Here is a 19,748-nt window from a genome sequence, read left to right as displayed (position 1 = left end):
TGGGGGCCCCTTGCTCTCCGCCCCGTGCGCTCGGGGTCGGGCGGGCGCCCCCTGCCGCTGGGACCCCGTGCCTCTGCCGCAGTGCGGGCGGGGGAGGGCTGGTGGAGGCGAGCGGCCTGTTCCCCGTTCCCACCTGCCCTCGGCCCAGCCCCGAGCCCTGCAGCCCTGTGGGTGCCAACCGTAGTTCCCTGCCCCCTCTGCACCCCCAACACACACGTGCGCGCACACATGTCAGAGGCCCCTGGGCAGCAGGGCGGTTTGGAAAACCAACAGACCCGGCCGGTCTCCAGGTCCTTATCTGTGAGCTAGTGACAATGATCTGGCCATGCAGAGCGGGGATGGGGTCACCTGAGGTCACAGCACACCTCATACCCTGTGGGTACCCAGGATGCACCATCCATGCCTGGAGCTCCCCCCAGGGGACTGGCCTGGAATGGGGTGCTGACAACTGGGACATCACAAAGGAGACTTCTGAGCTGCCCTGGCAGGCCCAGGAAGTGCCACCAGCATGAAGCCCTTGACAGGAAGTGCCAGCTGGGCCAGTGGACACGCTAGAGGCCAGACACAAGCTCCAGGCTGGGGCCAGGGCTAGAAGCCTAGGCTTCCCAGAGGAGGGAGAAAGGGAGACAGGAAGGAAAGGACGGAAGAGGAGAAAGGAGCCCTGCCTTACCGTCCTGGCTGCAGGCCCCGTACAGCTTGATGACATGTGGGTGGTTGACCTGCTTCAGGAGGTTGAACTCTGACAGCAGGTCCCTCAGCTCACTCGGGGATGCATTCTCTGAAATGCAGCACAGAGAAGGCTGCAAGCCATCCCTCCTGGAAGCCCCTTCCATGACCATGCTGGGTTGGAATGACCATCATTTCCTCATAGACGCCAGCCCAGGCTCAGACACGAGGCTTCTCCCAGCCCACAAGGTCAGTTGACAGGACCCCAAGGAGCAAGCTTCCAACCAGAGGCTGGATGACCCTGCATCGCCACCTCCCGAAGACCCCACAGAGACCCTCCTCATTAATCCTTCTGGAAAGATGAGGGGACTCCCTGATGTCCCCACACAGCCCTTTGAGGGGAGAGGCCCTGGTGAAAGGTGGGGAGCTCCTAGGGAGGACGCACACCCTAGACCATCTCCCTCACTGCCTGTCCCCGTGAGATGGCTGGCCCAGAGCCCTGTGGGCATCTCACTGCTTTTGCCGTGCTCCGGTACCAGTAGCTCATGCTCAGAGAGATGCCACAGAAAACACACCTGAGATAGGGCAGGGTTACCAATCATGGCACACCCGTATACTTGGCTTAGGACTTTCTACAAGAACCTGTGTCTGGTGGATATAAAGACAGCAGACTTCACAGTGGTGGCCTGCTGAGCACATGCGTCCCGAGGGTGGCCAGAGCCATGCTCGGACTCCCCAAGGTGCCAGCCGTGAAGGTATTTTAAGAGTCAGAAGATGTGGCTAAACAAATTCCCAGGCCAACTGCCCCACTGCCCACTGCCCAGCTGCACCATGCCACCTCTTCTGTCCCACGGACATGTCTGGCAGGGAAAGGACAGCTGGGAGAACTGGGTTTTGGGACCCATTGCACTGGGTGTGGATAGCCTGGGGCTGTGCTCAGCTGCACTGGGAATCTGAGGGCCTCACTGTGCCCCCTTAGAACCTAGGGTCTTACTGTCTTGGGTGTGAACCCAGTCTGAGAGTCTGGTGTCTTACACTCACCACCACATAGCTGGGTGGCCAGCGGGTGCCAGTACACGGAGCTGGAGCCCAGCTACTGTGGTGGGCCATCTGTCCAGTGCAGTCACCAGCCTCTGCTCAAAGCCACGTGCGAGCACACAGGCAGATTTAGTCCCAGCAGGGGTGGGTTGGGGGTGGGGCAGGCCCACTGGGAAGTCTCTTTGCCAGGACCCCAACAGATGCTTGGCTGAGAGGAAGAATGGGGCAGACTGGGGTGGGGGCCACTGTCAGCTCAATATCAAAGGGCTTTTTAATTTTTTTAAGCCTTAGGTCTCCACTGACACTGGTGCACAGTCCTCACCCGGCTTCTCCAGGACCACCTGCCTGCGTGTCCATGGTGGGAGTCCCCAGACCAAGAACAGCAATGGGGGCTCTTTTGGAGGTCCCACCGGGGTGTTGTGCATGAGCCTGGACAGGTACCTTTCAGCATCTTCACAGCCACGGTGGTGTACCCCGCGCGGCCCTTCAGACGGAAGGCCGTCGCCTTGACCACTTTTCCAAATTCGCCTTCTCCCAGAGTTTTTCCAAGAACCAAGTTCTTTCGAGGGAATTCCCACTTTGGATCCTCCTACGTTGGGGTTAAAGGAAGGGGGAGCAGAGGAGGGGGAAGGAAAGCGTGAGGGCAGCAGGAGAGGACGGAGGCGAGACGTCTCTGTAATGGTGCCCTGGGACGGCTCCAGCATGAGGAGAACCGGCTGTCTCCCGAACCGGAGGCACCGGCGCCCACCTCCACGGAGGGCAGGGTCCACCGCCAGGCCAGGCCGAGAGCCCCGGGGAAAGGCAGGCGTCGCCACAGAGTGGTGTGGACTCAATGCCCGACCCTCGCCACCCCCCGCGTACTGAACGTACCCTCACGAGAGGGGTCCAGGACCTGTTTGGCACCCATGGGGCTCACAGGGAGCGCGGCCTCCTCCACTTTGAGTGTCCAGGCCCAGCAGACACTGACCGGCCTGCCATCCAGGTTCCCATCTGCTCTGAGGGCCCCAGAGAACTGAATGGGCACCAATGGCCATAGCCCAGCCTGTTCCCAGCCCAGGACCCCCAGTGACCCTGAAAGCATCCAGGGCAACTTCCCTGTGTGGCCGCCCCTGCAAAGAGAGATGGTCCTCGGGAAAGCACCGCCTGAGGTGTGGAAGCAGCTGCCCTCCCACACATGCTGGCTTGCTGTGCCCTCCACTTGGGCTCTGGCCAGCATGTCTCCACCCAAGTCCCATCCATAAGTCAGGTCCTCTCACGACCACCCTGGACCCTTCCCAGACCCCAATCCTGGCCCTGTGCACTTGAATTCCAACTGGGCACGCCAAAGCCTGCCAGGAACCCACCCTCCTGTGCGAATCCTGAGGGTCCATGACCCCATGTCTCCCTACAGCTGGGTGTGGGTGTGCAGCTTCAGGTCGGGGTCCTGCTCACGACAGCCCTGCCAGGCTCTCCCAACCTTAGGGATGGCTGGGGACCCTCTGCCCGGGCCAGGGGCCACCCTCTCTGACTTCTGCGTGTGCATGGGGGGACAGCCTACTCTCAGCCATGGCTGTGACACCATCCAGCAAGCCTGGGCCATCCCGCCTTGTCTCCCATTCCTGAGATCCCATGGTTGGGGTCAGCACGGACAACACCATTATTGCCATCCTCCTCTCCTCAGCTCTGTGGCTGGCACTGGAAGCCCATTTACTGTGCATCTGAGACTGCACCATGCATGTACAGATGGTATCAACCTGATCCTCTTTAAAACATGAGAGGAAATCAGTCTCCCCCTTTGTGTAAAAGAAAATTGAGGCCGAGTGCTTGAGTCACGTGTCTGAGGGTGTCAGGCCCTGTTCTGGAGCTGACTTGGGGTGAGGGTGGGGCGTGTCCACCAACNGCCCCACTGCCCACTGCCCAGCTGCACCATGCCACCTCTTCTGTCCCACGGACATGTCTGGTAGGGAAAGGACAGCTGGGAGAACTGGGTTTTGGGACCCATTGCACTGGGTGTGGATAGCCTGGGGCTGTGCTCAGCTGCACTGGGAATCTGAGGGCCTCACTGTGCCCCCTTAGAACCTAGGGTCTTACTGTCTTGGGTGTGAACCCAGTCTGAGAGTCTGGTGTCTTACACTCACCACCACATAGCTGGGTGGCCAGCGGGTGCCAGTACACGGAGCTGGAGCCCAGCTACTGTGGTGGGCCATCTGTCCAGTGCAGTCACCAGCCTCTGCTCAAAGCCACGTGCGAGCACATGGTGTCTTACACTCACCACCACATAGCTGGGTGGCCAGCGGGTGCCAGTACACGGAGCTGGTGCCAGTACAGCTACTGTGGTGGGCCATCTGTCCAGTGCAGTCACCAGCCTCTGCTCAAAGCCACGTGCGAGCACGCAGGCAGATTTAGTCCCAGCAGGGGTGGGTTGGGGGTGGGGCAGGCCCACTGGGAAGTCTCTTTGCCAGGACCCCAACAGATGCTTGGCTGAGAGGAAGAATGGGGCAGACTGGGGTGGGGGCCACTGTCAGCTCAATATCAAAGGGCTTTTTAATTTTTTTAAGCCTTAGGTCTCCACTGACACTGGTGCACAGTCCTCACCCGGCTTCTCCAGGACCACCTGCCTGCGTGTCCATGGTGGGAGTCCCCAGACCAAGAACAGCAATGGGGGCTCTTTTGGAGGTCCCACCGGGGTGTTGTGCATGAGCCTGGACAGGTACCTTTCAGCATCTTCACAGCCACGGTGGTGTACCCCGCGCGGCCCTTCAGACGGAAGGCCGTCGCCTTGACCACTTTTCCAAATTCGCCTTCTCCCAGAGTTTTTCCAAGAACCAAGTTCTTTCGAGGGAATTCCCACTTTGGATCCTCCTACGTTGGGGTTAAAGGAAGGGGGAGCAGAGGAGGGGGAAGGAAAGCGTGAGGGCAGCAGGAGAGGACGGAGGCGAGACGTCTCTGTAATGGTGCCCTGGGACGGCTCCAGCATGAGGAGAACCGGCTGTCTCCCGAACCGGAGGCACCGGCGCCCACCTCCACGGAGGGCAGGGTCCACCGCCAGGCCAGGCCGAGAGCCCCGGGGAAAGGCAGGCGTCGCCACAGAGTGGTGTGGACTCAATGCCCGACCCTCGCCACCCCCCGCGTACTGAACGTACCCTCACGAGAGGGGTCCAGGACCTGTTTGGCACCCATGGGGCTCACAGGGAGCGCGGCCTCCTCCACTTTGAGTGTCCAGGCCCAGCAGACACTGACCGGCCTGCCATCCAGGTTCCCATCTGCTCTGAGGGCCCCAGAGAACTGAATGGGCACCAATGGCCATAGCCCAGCCTGTTCCCAGCCCAGGACCCCCAGTGACCCTGAAAGCATCCAGGGCAACTTCCCTGTGTGGCCGCCCCTGCAAAGAGAGATGGTCCTCGGGAAAGCACCGCCTGAGGTGTGGAAGCAGCTGCCCTCCCACACATGCTGGCTTGCTGTGCCCTCCACTTGGGCTCTGGCCAGCATGTCTCCACCCAAGTCCCATCCATAAGTCAGGTCCTCTCACGACCACCCTGGACCCTTCCCAGACCCCAATCCTGGCCCTGTGCACTTGAATTCCAACTGGGCACGCCAAAGCCTGCCAGGAACCCACCCTCCTGTGCGAATCCTGAGGGTCCATGACCCCATGTCTCCCTACAGCTGGGTGTGGGTGTGCAGCTTCAGGTCGGGGTCCTGCTCACGACAGCCCTGCCAGGCTCTCCCAACCTTAGGGATGGCTGGGGACCCTCTGCCCGGGCCAGGGGCCACCCTCTCTGACTTCTGCGTGTGCATGGGGGGACAGCCTACTCTCAGCCATGGCTGTGACACCATCCAGCAAGCCTGGGCCATCCCGCCTTGTCTCCCATTCCTGAGATCCCATGGTTGGGGTCAGCACGGACAACACCATTATTGCCATCCTCCTCTCCTCAGCTCTGTGGCTGGCACTGGAAGCCCATTTACTGTGCATCTGAGACTGCACCATGCATGTACAGATGGTATCAACCTGATCCTCTTTAAAACATGAGAGGAAATCAGTCTCCCCCTTTGTGTAAAAGAAAATTGAGGCCGAGTGCTTGAGTCACGTGTCTGAGGGTGTCAGGCCCTGTTCTGGAGCTGACTTGGGGTGAGGGTGGGGCGTGTCCACCAACAGGAGCACCTGGTCAGCACCAGCCTTCCTGCACAGCCTTGCCCCCCACCACCGGGGCTTGTGAAGCCAAGTTGCTGCCAGGGACGGGGACCACAGGCTAGGAAAGCCCGAGGGAGGCAGCAGCAGCAACATCTGGGAAGGGCCTCCTTGGACTAGACCCTCACACATCGGGCCCCAGGGCTGAGGCCCCAGGCTGAGCCATCCTGTGGAATGGGGCACCTCCTAGGAACCGCAGGCCACCTCCCAGCCTGAGATGGGGACAGCAGTGCCTGTGGCCACTGGTGCTGAGCTTTCTGCCCAAGTCCCTAGCTGAGGTGGACACGCCACAATACCCCTGCCCAAGCTCTGTTCACAGGTACCCTCAGCTCTGAGCACTTTCTTCAGTTCTTCCTAGCACCCACTTGGCTTCCAGCTCCTCCAATGCAGCTGGTGGAAATGCTGAAGGGGCAGGCCCACCCAGCAGGAGATGGCAGAGGCTGCAGCACAGCAGGCCCAGGGAGACCTGGCCAGGATGGGAGGCCCCAGGGCCACCCGCTGTAGCCTGCTGTGAACTGCAGGCCAGGCCCACTATGGGGAAGGGGGCAGGAGTCTTCGGGCTCTGGCTAGTGCCCTTGTGATGCAGGCCACAGGTCCCCCAGCCTGGCTCCTCAGTGCCCCTCCCTCTACACCAGCAGACATCCCGGCCCCACTGCTGCTGCCCTGGCTGGGGACCCCCACCGCCACCTCTTGCCTGGATGGGGACAGCACCTCATCATGGGCTCCCACTGCTGCCCCACCCCACAGACTCTCCCCGCAGAGTGGCCTGTGCAGATGAAGGCAGCGCAGCAGCTCCCTGCTCACCTCCACCTTGGGGGCCACGCTCTGAGAATGAAATCCAGGGGCTTCCTGGGCCTTTGTGACATGGCTTCCCCCAGCCTTTGGGCCTCTGCACTGCGGTCCCCTTCCTGCAGTCCTCACAGCCCCAATCCTAGTCTGTCTAAATCAGCGCCCGCCAGCCTCTGCCCACTGCACTGGGCAGGGCCGGGTCTGCCCGCGCTGGGTCCATGAGGGCTGAGCCCAGGCTGTGAGTGTGCAGCCCTGCACCCTCTCCCACCCTGCCCCGGCCTGCAGGGAACCTCACCGGGATCTTGAAGGCGTCCACAGAGACCTGGTTCTCCATGGAGTCCAGTGAGGGCCTGCGGGCGCTGGATGAAGAGTAGCTGACCGGGAAAGCCTGGGAAGGCCGGCAGAAGGTCATCTCAGCCGAGGCGATGGGTGGCTTGTGGGCGTTCTTGTGGTAGCGGTGGATGCAGAAGGTAGACAGCAGCACCGAGACGATGAAGGAGAAGAGGACGGCCGCCGCGATCACCGTGCGGCACAGCTCGTCACACAGCGGGTCTGTGGGCGTGGGTGGCCATGAGGCGCAGAGCTCCCAGAGGGCCCCCACCACAGAGTTCTGCAGCCGCACACCCACAGCAGCTGGGGAGCAGCCGCCTGGCGGGGGCTGCTGTCACAAAAGCACACGAAGGCATGAGAAGTCCTGCAAACACGCCGACGGCACAGACTGGTGCAGGGACTGCACGCACCTTTCCCCCTAGACTGCTATTACCCTCTCACAGATGGAAACAGAGGCACAGAAAGGCTGAGCGGCCCACTTGGACCCTCTGCTGGGAGGGTGGGTCCTGGCTGGACAGTGCCCAGGGCCCAGTGAGGGCCCTGCAGAGACAGTCTGATCAGACAATGAGTTATTTGGCAGGAAAACTGCTTTTCTGGCCCGACCTTCATCACAGAACTTGGGGCCAGAATACACTTTACAGGGACCTCAGGCCCCTATCCCAGGCTGAACCAATGGGGGAACTGAGGAAGGAGGACGGTCTCCGGGCTCACTTGTCTTCCTGCAATTTCCTCCCTTGGTGGGACCTAGAAAGTGCTGCCTGAAATCCTCTGTGGGGCCCAGGGGTGTGTGGGAGCCCCGAGAGGAGATCCCAGGCCACCCACTCACCCTGGCTGTCTTCTGGCTCGCAGAAGCACTTCTTCTCCTCGGGGAAGCAGTTGCAGGTGCCGTAGCCGGCTCGAATGCCCCGGCGCTCCCCCGGCTCATGCCCCCCAACAATGCTTCCCCCTGAGGACAGACGCAGCCCACTCAGCCTCATGGGGCAGCCTGACAACCCAGCGTCCCAGGATTTCAAGGGCAGTGTCCCAGGGAGGCAGGAGGCCCCTCCCCACCTGATGTCAGAAAGCTCAGGCCTGGGAGGGCAGCAAACTCAGAAGCCCAGCTCACCCGGGCAGGGGTCTCAGTCACGATGCCCCTGGCCAGTTCCCTGGCCATGGGGGAAGGGAGAAGAGGGAGGAACCCACAGTCTGCCCAGGGCCCTTGCTGAGGTCCCAGAAAATGCCACACGGTTACTGTTACTTTTCAGAAGCAGAGAAGGAGCAGGGGGGTAACCAAAAGCAGAGGTTCAACCCTGAGTCAGCAGAGTGGGCGGCACTCCATTAGTCAGCCAGGGTGACGCTGGAGAGTGCGGGTCAGGCCCACAGTCCTGGGGGGCACAGCCCTTTGGTCAAGGGAAATGTGAAGGGAGGCCAGGCCCCATGTGTAACAGCACCCCATGCACTGTTCTGGCTGAGGCACTGGTGGGAGTCCAAGCCCCTGCAGCTAGCCGCCCCCACCTGTCCCTGTGCACTGACTAATACCACCACCAGAGGCCGAGCTGCTTACGGAGGCAGTCCTGGGGGCAGTCCACGCCCCTGCAGCTAGCCGCCCCCACCTGTCCCTGTGCACTGACTAGCACCACCACCACAGGCCGGGCTGCTTACGGAGGCAGTCCTGGGGGCAGATGTTGGGGTTTCTGCTCTCCACAGCGTCACAGTGGCTGTCGGGGCAGGTCTTGGTGCTGGGGGAGCAGGTGGAGAAGTTCCTGGTGATCCCTGCAACACGGCACACAGCAGGCATCACCCCACAGAGCGCCTGCTCCGTCACCCTGCCCCACGGCCTCCCAGGACAACCCTGTCCCCAGGGAGGGCAGACTGAGGCTTGGCACAAAGCCCAGCCAGCAGGAGCATCCCTGAGGAGTTCTAGGTGGGGTCCCGAGGCACAGGCAGCCTTACATCAAGCAGGCCAGACAAGGCTGGGACCCTCTCAAGGCCGCCCCAGGAATGGGACCCCCTGGCCTGGGACCTGTCAGGGAAGTGCTACTCATCCCCCACACATCCCAACTTTGGCCCAAATCTTTCCAAGCCCAGAGTGAGTCTGGACGGCACCTCTGGCCTCAGGCCCTCGGGCCCGCACGCTGCACTCGCGCCCGCGCTCTCGTGCTCTCCCCTTCACGAGCCACATGAGGGAGTGGACGTGGAGCAGGGAGGCCGTCGCAGGGCCTACCTTTGCTGTCTCCCTGACGCCACTCGCACCTGCCTGTCGGAGAGCCCAGGCCGCCACACTCCTCACACTCGGGCCGCCTCTTGCTGACCGCACAGGACAGGGGGCAGCCCACCTCCTCAGCCACGTCTGGAGGTGGCAGACAAGCAGGGTCACAGGGGCTGGCCCACAGACAGGGAGCAGCAGTGGCCCAGTGGCCCCTGCGCTCGAGGTGACTCAGCACAGGGTGCAGGGCAGTGGGATGGGTGAGCGGGACACAAGGTGGGGGCCACTCCCAGGCTGCGGTGAGCATGGGGGAAGGAGGTGAGGGTGGCCAGATTCAGCAAACGATACACAAGACGCCCAGGGAGACCAGGATTTCAGACAAATGACGAGTCCCTGTGTCACATATGGACGTCCCTAAGTCATGGAGATGCTTACACCAAGAAACGGCCTGTTGTTTACCCAAAAGTCAAACTTAGCCAGGGTCCTGTGTTTTACCTGGCAGCTCTAAAGCAAGTGCCACGTACAGGATCTGTGTTGACGGTGGTGACGGGTGGCAACTGTTTACTGCCGGTCGCTTGGGCTTAAGGGGTCCTCATTCTCCCCCTGCCACCCTCAGTGGGGCTGTGTGGCATGCTGTTGTTCTCATTCACAGGGAAGGAGGCTTAGGCTCAGGGAAGCCACCAGTCAGGTAGCAGAGCAGTGCCAGGCCCCACCCCATCTCCCCCGGGAGCCCAGCACTCACACGTCCCCTCCACGGTGACGAGCAGTGGTGCCTGCGCCTGTCTGTGGGTCTGCCGGTCAGTGGCCACCACCGTGTACTGCAGCTCAGCACACTCGGGCCGCTGCAGGGCCTCCGTGTCATTCACGAACAGGGTCCCCGAGGTGTCCTCAGCTGAGGTGGCCACCCCCAGGGCGCTGCAGTTGGCGCTGGAGGGCAGCAGCTTGTACTGGACGTGGATGCCGCTGAACTCCCGGCAGTTTTCCACACAGACTTTCCCAATCTAGGCGGGTGGCACAGGGAACACCTCAGCCGGGAGGCCAGAGAAGCTCCTGGGCTGCTCGAGTCCTGGGACGGTCCCTGACTCTCCTGGGGATGGCAGCCCCCTGAATGCTCGATCCTCCATCCACTGGAACCCGTACACCCAGCCTCTGCTGCAGCCCTGTCCTGCCCATGGGAGCTGGAGCTGCAGGCAATGGGCGGCTCTGAGGTTTGGTTTAGGAGAAGACCCAAGGCACGCCCTGGGGAGGTGCTGACACCTGTCACTCAACTGAATGCCTCCTATGCACCTCCTGGCCTCCCTGTGCACCCCCGCCCCTGGCCACCTACCAGAGCACTGTACCCCACCACATGGCTTGTGCAGCGTGGACATGTGGGACCAAGGGGACTCCCTGGGACTTTGGTTGGAACCCCTGAGAGAGAGGGACCTCTTCTCCCAGCTGTCGCCCTCACTGGGCCCTGGAGCCGGGCAGCAAACGGGCCTTTTTACCCATAATGTGAGTTAGAGCTGTAACTGCAGTGGTTTGAAGTAGTTTGAAACCAACAGCTCAAGCTAGTGGTGGGGGGAGGGGTGGGGGGAGGGCGGTCACTGCCTTCAGCTGTGTGGCTGGTCCTAACTCGGCCCGCTCAGGCCCAGAGCAGAGCCAGACTCCTCTGTCGTCCCACACCTGACGCCATACCCACGCCCACCTCCTCGCTTTCCCATATGTGGCGCACTCACTTCCACATGCTCATGTCACCAAAATTGCTCAGGGTCCCTGCCTTGATCTACAGCCATCAAAGCTGAGGGGGTGAGCAACCACAGTAGTCCAAGGCTGTCATCCCGAGTCTGACAGGGTGCAGTGACCCCCTCCAGCAATGCCTGCTCCCGCCCTTCCACCTTTGACACCCCCTCCGGCCCCTCTGCCCGGTCACTCCCCATGATTGACCCCTCCCCCGTAAAAGGCCTGGGGATGGGGAGGAGGTCAGGGAGCTCGGATGTGTCCAAATGTGGGGTCTCTTGTGTACTGGACCTGGGTAGCTGCCAGGAGCAGACAAGGGCACAGAACCAACCTCAGGAACTGGCAAAACCACCGTGACAATAGGAGACAACCCTAAGCACGGCCTTCTGAAGAGGACGTATCCACATGTCGCTCCAGTAGGGGAGGGCAGTGTGGTACATCCTGTCCATGCTAAAACCGCGAGTAAACATCACAAAGTTTAACAAAAACATTCAGGAAAGAACTGCACTAAAATACTAGCCACTGGTGGATATAAGGTCAAGGGATCACTCCTCCCTATTCCTCTTTTTTAATGAACACTTACCATTTTTACTTTTTTCCACTACGAGCATTATTTTCCTAAGACAAACACAACAGAAGCTCTCTCAAGCTAGCATCCTTACGGGAATTAAAAAGTGCAAGTGCTCCCCGCCATCCCCCCCAGAGGGCGCCACTGTCAACCGCCGTCTGCACATTTGCCAATTCCCATCAATGAAGACTTGATTCTGCACAAGTGGAGTCACATGAGACCAACATTTCTGCAAAACACTTTTTCACTCAACCCACCAGGAGCGTCTTTCCAAGCCAGCATGTGTAGGTTCACCCAGTGTTTCTCTTATACTAGTGTAAAAATTGTTTTACAGATACCAAGAAGGGAGAGAGCAAAAACAAAAGGGTCCAAGCAGCCCCTAGTGCTGTAAGCTGTCTCAGACCTCCCTGGTCACAGCCTCCCCTGGTCCCATGTCCCTGTCTCCACCGGGTAACCCTGCACTGGTGAGGCGAGGGAGGGGGGATCACTCACCCCCAGCCCTGCTTGCAATCCACTAAGCAGTGGTCCCCACACCCCTCCTCAGGCAGGCAGTAGACTGGGGCTCACCTGGGCAAAACGGCGGGCCCTCCTGCTCATGGAGAAGGAGTAGGCAGCAGGCAGGCGCAGGTGGACGGGCAGCACAGTCACATTGAAATGCAGCAGCAGGACACCTTCCCCTGGGCCCTGGAAGTCTGAGTCGTTGACCAGCACAGCCAGCTGCAGGGCACGGCTCTCTGAGATGGGCAGGCTCCGGTTGAGAACCAGCCCTGTGGGTGGGGACACAGCAGTGACCACCAAGCTGCTGTGGGCTGCTTGCCCATGCCACGGCATGACTTCCACACACACGTGTGCAAACACCTACTTTCACACACACGGTGTCCCGATAACAGCAAATGTTGCCGTCATACTGAAATGGAAGCCCAGGCACCCTTCTCAGCTGGGAAGCAGCCCCGTGTGCGTGGTGTGGGGGACGAATGTGGCAAATGTGTAATATGTTTACATTGCATGTGTATGCGGTGTGTATGTGGAATGCGTGTGTACAGTATAGTGTGTGTATGTATGTGGGGGGCGTAACGAGGAAGGTAAAGATCTACCACCACTGAGGCCCTGTGAAGAATGTGCTGGAGCCTCCAGACACTCCCAGAGAATGGCAGAACTCTGCACAGCGGCAGCCCCTGGGGACCCAAACACTCAAGGGCCCTGCCCCTGAAGCTCCCACGTCTGCACCCCCGCAGTGCACTGTGGCTGCGGGTCTAGTTTAGCCAAGGCAGACTGATGGGAGGGATGCACCTGCACACATGGCTTTCACAGTGCTGCACAACAAGGCCATCTCCCCTCGGGTGGGGGGCTGCAAAGGCATGGTGGGTGGGCCGAGGACTGAAGACTGAACAGGACCAGGCCAGGCAGGAAGAAGTGAAGGGCACCCCTGATCCTGGATCGCCCAGAAGGAGAGCCCAAGTACGAGTGGTTTATTTGGAAGGTGATGCTGAGAAACGCAGGCCAGGGTGGAAGCAAGGAGCCAGGCAGGACAGTGGTCTCAGAATCCCCCCAAACCAAGAGACTGGCTATTGTAAACCAACCCGTTAGTAGAGAGCTGCTAGGTGCAGAGCAACAGCCCCTGGGCACTGAGACCACCTCAGGGGCAGCACAGCAGGTGCCCAGGTGAGAGGAAGGCCTCAGGTGACAGCAAGTGTGTTCGCAATGGAGCCAGGTATGGTGAGGTCAGTGTGAGGTGTGCTGGGACCCTGCCAGGGACATCTGTGGGGCAGCTTGGGAGGAGGACAGACTCTGAAAACCCACCCGGTGGCTGACGGTGAGCCCAGGAGACCCAAGGGAAGGGTGGGAGGGAGTATGGAGGGGGTGGGGGCCTGGGGCTGAAGAGGGCCACTCCAGGCATGCATGCGTGTGGCTGCTGCCTGTCCAGGAGGAGCAAGTGCTGGGTTTCCTCTTACTGTAGTCATGCATGGTGGCCCGCACGAAGCTGCCATTGGCCTGGGCCAAGGTCTCATTGGGCGAATGCTCCACGCGGAAGGTCTGCAGGGCCCAGGCATCCCCAGGGAGCACCGTGCTTGTGTACCGCCTCGCAAGCTCCCCAGACGCTGGCACCACATCTGCATCGAAGACACGCAGTGTGGCCACCACAGTGCCCTGCAGGATGCAGAGGGCGCCAGTCAGAGTGGGTGAGAAGGGCCCTGGGAGCCCCAGAAGACCTGGGGAGGGTGCATGCCCTGGCTCAGTCCACAGGTGGGCCAAATGTGTGCTGTGAGAGCCGGCTCTGGGGACGGACTGACTTGGGTTCGAGTCACCATGGGGCCACTTGCCAGCCTAGCCCAGTCATCTTTCCTGAGCCACTGTGCCTCACCTATGCAACAGATATGACAGGCATCTACAGATCTCCTGTAAGGACTATTAAAGTGGATGCCCAGGCCCTATGCTGACAGCTCTTATCCAGGTCCTTGCAGAACAGAACTAGTTATCTCTGCTCTCCCCTGGGAAAGCTGGGCCCCACAGCATGAAGGTCGGCTTAAAGTCACACAGTGACAGATGGTAGGGCCAGGACCCCAGCCCGTGTGCACCAGGATGTCCTCCGAGCATGTTCTGTACACCAGGCTGCAGGGGGCTGTGAGCAAGACACAAGGCCCCGGGGATCGCTCTGCTCACCAGGCCCCCTGCTGTCACCCCAAGGCAGCCCGGCCAGGCTCAGAGGGCCTCTCCCCACAAGGTGTGATTTCCCCTTCCTCCCGCCCCCTACCATACCTGCACTTGGGGTGCCCAGGGAAGCAGGGAAAAGCAACACCACCACTCCCACCCTCTCACTGCGCCCAGGGGCGGGCCGGGCCGGCTGCAGGACCTTCCGCGGCCAGCAGATGTCAGTGTCGCTCCACCTTCGTGGGCTGGAGAGAGGCAGGGCCGGGCCGCGAGCAGGGAGATGCCTGCCGGACCCTCCTCCCTGTCTGTCCCCAGTCCCCGCTCTTCTCAATGACCCTCGTGAAGGGCAGGCGGTGGAGGGAGTGCTCTCCTGGCAGATGTCTCCTGGGCAGCGCCCCAGACACCCCCCCGGGTCTCGTCCGCCAGGTCAGACACAGGCTGGGCACCCAAGGCTCCGGCCTCCGGGCCCGGGGCGCACTGGCGGGACCGGCCTCCCCTCGGCCGCCGCCCTGGTGCAGGCAAAGAACCCCGGCCAAGGGCCGGATGTGTGCGGACGACACCCAGGGATAAACGGCAGACGGAGACAGACACCAAACGGACGGCAGACAGACAAGCACCTCCTTCCGCTTGAACTCCACCTCGGCGTTGGCGGTGTCCACGCCCCCGGGGAAGGTGGGCGCCGAGTCGTCCTCGTCGTACACGGTCACCGGGAAGGACAGCACCACGTCCTCCTCGCGCGCGCCGCTGCGCACCGTGCACACGGCCACCAGCTCGTACTTCTCCCGCTGCTCACGGTCCAGGGCCCGGCGCGTGCTCACCTCCAGGCTGTCGGCGGCGCAGCGGAAGGGCAGACTCTCACCTGCCCACCAAGCAGACCGGGGACGCCGCGTGACCGCCGGGCAGGGGCAGGGCGAACCGCCTTCCTCAGGGACCCAGCGGGAGTGCACGGGAGGGGGCTCTGTGGTCACACGGCGTGCCGGCCACGGGCCCTGTACGTCCCCCTCCTTGGGTCCACAGGGGGGCACAGTGCTCCAAGCACGGGTGGGCAGTGACGTGCGCTCATGCGCTTTGCTGAGACGCTCACTCCCGATGATGGGGAAGTGGGGACCAGGTGCCCTCATCACCCAGGAGGGCCTGGGGCACCCCTTGCCCACCTAGCCTCCATCTGCAGTGGCTTGTGTGGGCAGGGGTGGCTGCAGGTCCCCTGAGACTGTAGGCCCAGAGAACCAGCTCTGGGCACTGGCTGGCTTTTAAAAAATGTTAGGACTTTTTTTTCTTTTAAATTATGGAAGCAGTATGTGCTCATTTTAGAGAACGTGAGAAATAAATCCACAATTTTACCACTTGAAAACAAGCTTGGTGGACATTTGGTGTGTAATTTTACATTAAAACCCAAATATTTCCAACTGCCTGTGTGCATCCCTGCTCCATGCCTCCTGGCTGTGTGGCCGGAAGCTGGTCATTCCACCTCTCGGTGCCTCAGTTTCCTCCCCAGAAGATGGGATGGTGAGGACGGAAGTGCCTGCTCCGCTCCTGGCACTGCTGCATGTGCTCTGCAGACAATGACCCCCAGCGCCCCATGAGGGCAGGGCCAGGCACCACAACACACTCTTCAACTCCAGAAATCACCCAGGAAGGGAGAAATGCTGACGGCTGGAGCGTCAACACTGAAGACCCCCACAGCCATCCACAAGGAGGGGAAGGCAACCGCACATGCCGCCTGTCAGAACCACGTTACACATGAATTACACATGTGGGAAATGCTTATCACATAATCTTTTCCTCTATCATTTATGATTACAAAAAGCTCGCTAGACAGAATTAACTATGTAATTTTTATCAAAAAAGGGCAGCATGCAAAACGATGTGCTTTGCCAATCACCAGCTTCAAGGACATCTACTCTCCCTAGGGAGAATGAGGATGTTGCGGGAACATGAGAGACGGCTTCTTCTCCTTTGTTTAGCCTTTGACATTGTTTCCATGTCTGTGTGGTGGACCTGGTTGGAATGGCACAGCTCTGTGCCCTGGCAGAGCCCTAGCTCCTTGGCCTTGAAATGGCTGAATGGCACCTCCAGGTGGCCACCCAGCTGCCTTCTCTACCTCCACTGGGATGCACCTCTCCCTCGGCCTCCCCAGGGTCACCTCCAGGCAAAGCCTGCTGTCCTTGCTGTGTGGCTCAGGCAGAGTCCCGTTCAACCATGCTTGATCCCTTCCTTCCCACAACACCCCCATCCAGCCCAGAAGGAAATCCTGTGAGACCTTCCATTGAGGCATGGCAGGCAGCTGCCTGCTTTTTGTGCCCCTTTGCTGCCACCCTCATCCCAGCCCCATCTTCTTGCCCAGGGGTTCCTCCTGTAGCTCTGATCGTCTCTCTGCTGCCACCCTAAACCTCTGCCCCACAATTACGCCTAACACAATAGTCTCACTAATCCTCTGCTATGCCTCCCATGGCTCCCAGTGTCCCTCAAGGTGAAGCCCTGAACATCACTCCTAGACTTGTCCCCTTCCCAGGGACTCCTCGGCCCCCAGGGGCCTTGACTCTCCTAAGCTGCTCACTGCACTCCAACCACATGGAGGTCCCACCTTGACACCCTCCAGGGGGCTACATCTGCATGCCTGGTGTCCTCCCACCTTTGCTCTGGTGTCCCCGCCCCAACCACTCAATTTAAGACATCGTTTGCACCACTGCACGTCCTCCTGGTTTCCCTTCCCTCCTAGCTCCTTCCAGAAACCACACGATTTCCTCAGCACATGCACAGTCGCATCTCCCATGGGAACGGACGCTCCAGGCAGTCAGGACTCCAGCCTATTTTGCTCACTGTTGCACCCTTAGCTCCTAGAATAGTAGCTGGCCACTGGCAGGCACACAAGAGTATTTCTGGAGCGCTAAGTGAAAGGAGTAAACCAGGCAGCTCATGCCACGGGCTTGCAGCACCATGCCTGGTGGCCCACGAGGTCGGCACTCACCTCCCAGGAGCCTGTAGGCCACGCTGACGTTGGGGCAGAGGAACTGCACAGGGAGCAGGCGGAACTGGTGGAAGGTGCCCGGGGGCCTGTTCTCCCGAATGCGGAAGGAGAGGCCTGTCTCCGGGAAGCAAAGCTCCTGGGGCTTGAGTGAGCTGCAAGCTGGGAAGGAGGTGTTGATGAAGGAGAAGTACACGCGGGCACAGCCCGGCCATTGGCACTCGCCCTCGCGCAGGGATGCGGGAGACAGGAAGACCTGGAGGTAGACGGTGAGCAGGGGCGAGCCACCTTCTGCAGAGAGAGGAGAAGTCGGGCCCTGTGGGGATGTCAGCCACACCTGCCATGTAGTGGGGAGTGGGGACAGGCAGGAGTTCCAGGGTTCATCGTGGTCCACAGGGCACCACTAGGCTCTCCAGCTCCTACCTACCACCTCCCCATCCCTGCCACAGGGTCTCAGCTCCAATGTCCCCTTCCTCAGGGAGGTGCCCTGGGCACAGGCCTGAGGCTCCCAGCCCTGCTAGTGGACAGCTCCTCCAGGATGGCTCCTGCAGCATGTGGTGCACAGAAACACGCCCTGCCCACCACGCCCGTCCCAGGCAGTTCTGTCATGCTAGAGACAGACCTCCTTAGAGACAGACCTCCCCAGCACCGAGGGGGCCTTCCCAGCAAGTCCCATCCTCGAGGCACCGCCACGACTTTGTCGGGGTCTGGGGCTCTTCCTGGTCCCTCTAGCTCGGCCCCAGGCTGGCGCTGCTCCTCACACCCGCTCTTCCTACATCCATCCTGCATGTCTCTGCTTCTCACGAGCCTGTCCTTTGTCTCTCCCATCCCGGGCCGTAGTTACTAATTCTTTATGCAAACTTTCCCTGCTCAGACGACGGCGGTGCATGAGGTCTCTCTCAAGTCGAGGAAGGCTCAAGCTCCGGGGAAGGCTCAAGCTCCAGGGAAGACAGGCCTGCAGCAAATCCCACCCAGCCCCCCAGGCACTCTAGTTCCCCAGCCCCCACTGGGGGCTTGGGATGGAAACAGTGGAACTGCATGTGTGAAGCCAAGGCCATCTCAGATGCCACCTCCTCCAGGAACTGTCTGGGCTGCCCTGACTTTATTGGCAGACAGTTGGTAGGTCTGCCCTGGCTGGATAGTGCCATTTGTGCTGCATCCACGGCACATGGCCTGCCTGTCACTGCCAGATGGGGACTCAGGGATGTGGTGTGGGCCAGGTAGAACTACTGGATGTCCCATCACCATTTCATGCCACTAGGTGCCCCATTCCACCCCCACCCCATGTGGTACCAGGGTCATGTGTGGCTTCGACCTAGGCTCTGATCCCTGCTCCATGCAGCTGGCCAATCCTTCCTTCTGCTCCACTCCCCCCTGGACACCCCGGACTATCCCAAGCCCCCGCAGGCACTGGGTGGCTATGGCTGATGGGGAGACAGGCTACCCCTGGGAACTGCTGCCACTCCAGCTAGTTCAAGGTCATTTGCTGAATCAGAACCTTGGGGCTGATTCCTGGTTAGACCCACTGGAAAAGACGCCTGGGTGCGGCATGGAGATCACCAAAACTCTCCGAAGTCCCCACAGCCTCAGGAAGCTCAGGGGCCACCAGCAACCCCCATACTTGTCCTGGCTCCCTCGGCAGGCTGGACCCAGAGGCAGGCCGGCCTCCCCTCGCTCCTTATGCCCCCACACTCCAGCAGTTATGGGGACGCACCCCCGAGCCTCGGTGGCAGTGGCTGTGATAAGGGCGGCTGAGGACTGGGGATGGGGTGCGGGTGGGGATCAGCGCTGCTTCCTTACTGCGGATGCTGAGCTTCTCCCAGGAGCTGTGGTCCAAGCTTCGGTTAAGGTACAGAAGGCCAGTGTCCTCCTGGATGCAGATCCAGTCATTCTCATGCAGCCGCGTGCGGTAGGTGACATAGAGGTGCTGGCCCAGGCGGAAGCTGGGTACCTCCCCAGGGGCGTCCCGCAGGGCATGGACATAGAGCAGGGGCGTGCCAGCCGGCTGGTCCAAGTACAGCTTCTCCCAGTAAGCATCCCTCGAGAAGTAGAGGCCCAGCGGAGCTGCAGAGGCAGAGGAGTGTGTGAGGCAGGGCTGGGGATGGAGGCTTCTTTGTGGACCAAAAAAAAAAAAATCATTAATTTGAAATTCTGATCTTAGTAGGAATTTCTTATCTCTAGTGCTAAGAACACGAACACACAATTATTTGCATAATAATTATTTGCATAGCTAAACACATAATTATTTGCATAGCTAAACACTGGCTGAAAACAAACTGCCATAAAATAGAAAAAGAAAAAAGAGGAACGAAGCAGGTGGCAGTCTAAAACAGTTGCAAAATCATTCTCAGTCACCCAGGTTTGATAAGCACCTCAAGCACACAGCAGGGGCCTCACACGGGCTTCTGAACAAATCGCCTGGAGCCCACGTTTTCAAGGGTACAAGATGCAGCCAGAGAAGCAGGGCAGGCAACAGTTGCCAAAAACAAAGAAAGCACTTTATAAGATAGTGATAATAAACCTTCATCTAAACATACTCCTACCATGCGACCCAGCAATTCCACTCCACTTATCTAAGAGAAATGAAAACATATGTCCATCAAATGACTCAATTGCAAATGGCAGGATTATTCACCACAGCCAAGAGCAGAATAGCCTAGCAGCCCTTCAACGG

The 19,748-nt window shown here is 60.1% G+C and overlaps 1 protein-coding gene across 1 annotated transcript in view; it reads right to left on the bottom strand.

Moving 5' to 3' along the window:
• The window catches only part of RET (ret proto-oncogene), a gene marked incomplete at its 5' end in the record, with an annotated part of 24,779 nt that extends 5,641 nt beyond the window's left edge, over positions 1-19,138 (bottom strand). Inside the window, 13 exons of the mRNA XM_008590529.1 lie at positions 505-551; positions 671-778; positions 4,398-4,545; positions 6,954-7,210; positions 7,815-7,934; positions 8,630-8,740; positions 9,192-9,317; positions 9,916-10,174; positions 12,028-12,227; positions 13,413-13,608; positions 14,727-14,968; positions 17,078-17,365; positions 18,875-19,138. Of these exons, the coding sequence (XP_008588751.1) occupies positions 505-551; positions 671-778; positions 4,398-4,545; positions 6,954-7,210; positions 7,815-7,934; positions 8,630-8,740; positions 9,192-9,317; positions 9,916-10,174; positions 12,028-12,227; positions 13,413-13,608; positions 14,727-14,968; positions 17,078-17,365; positions 18,875-19,138 (2,366 nt within the window). The remainder of the gene's footprint in view (positions 1-504; positions 552-670; positions 779-4,397; positions 4,546-6,953; positions 7,211-7,814; positions 7,935-8,629; positions 8,741-9,191; positions 9,318-9,915; positions 10,175-12,027; positions 12,228-13,412; positions 13,609-14,726; positions 14,969-17,077; positions 17,366-18,874) is intronic.
• Between the last annotated feature and the right edge of the window lie 610 nt (positions 19,139-19,748).

This window comes from Galeopterus variegatus, unplaced genomic scaffold (genome assembly GCF_000696425.1).
Source record: "Galeopterus variegatus unplaced genomic scaffold, G_variegatus-3.0.2 Scaffold6183, whole genome shotgun sequence".
Classification (NCBI taxonomy): Eukaryota; Metazoa; Chordata; class Mammalia; order Dermoptera; family Cynocephalidae; genus Galeopterus; species Galeopterus variegatus.
This window is presented reverse-complemented; position numbering and strand designations above follow the sequence as displayed.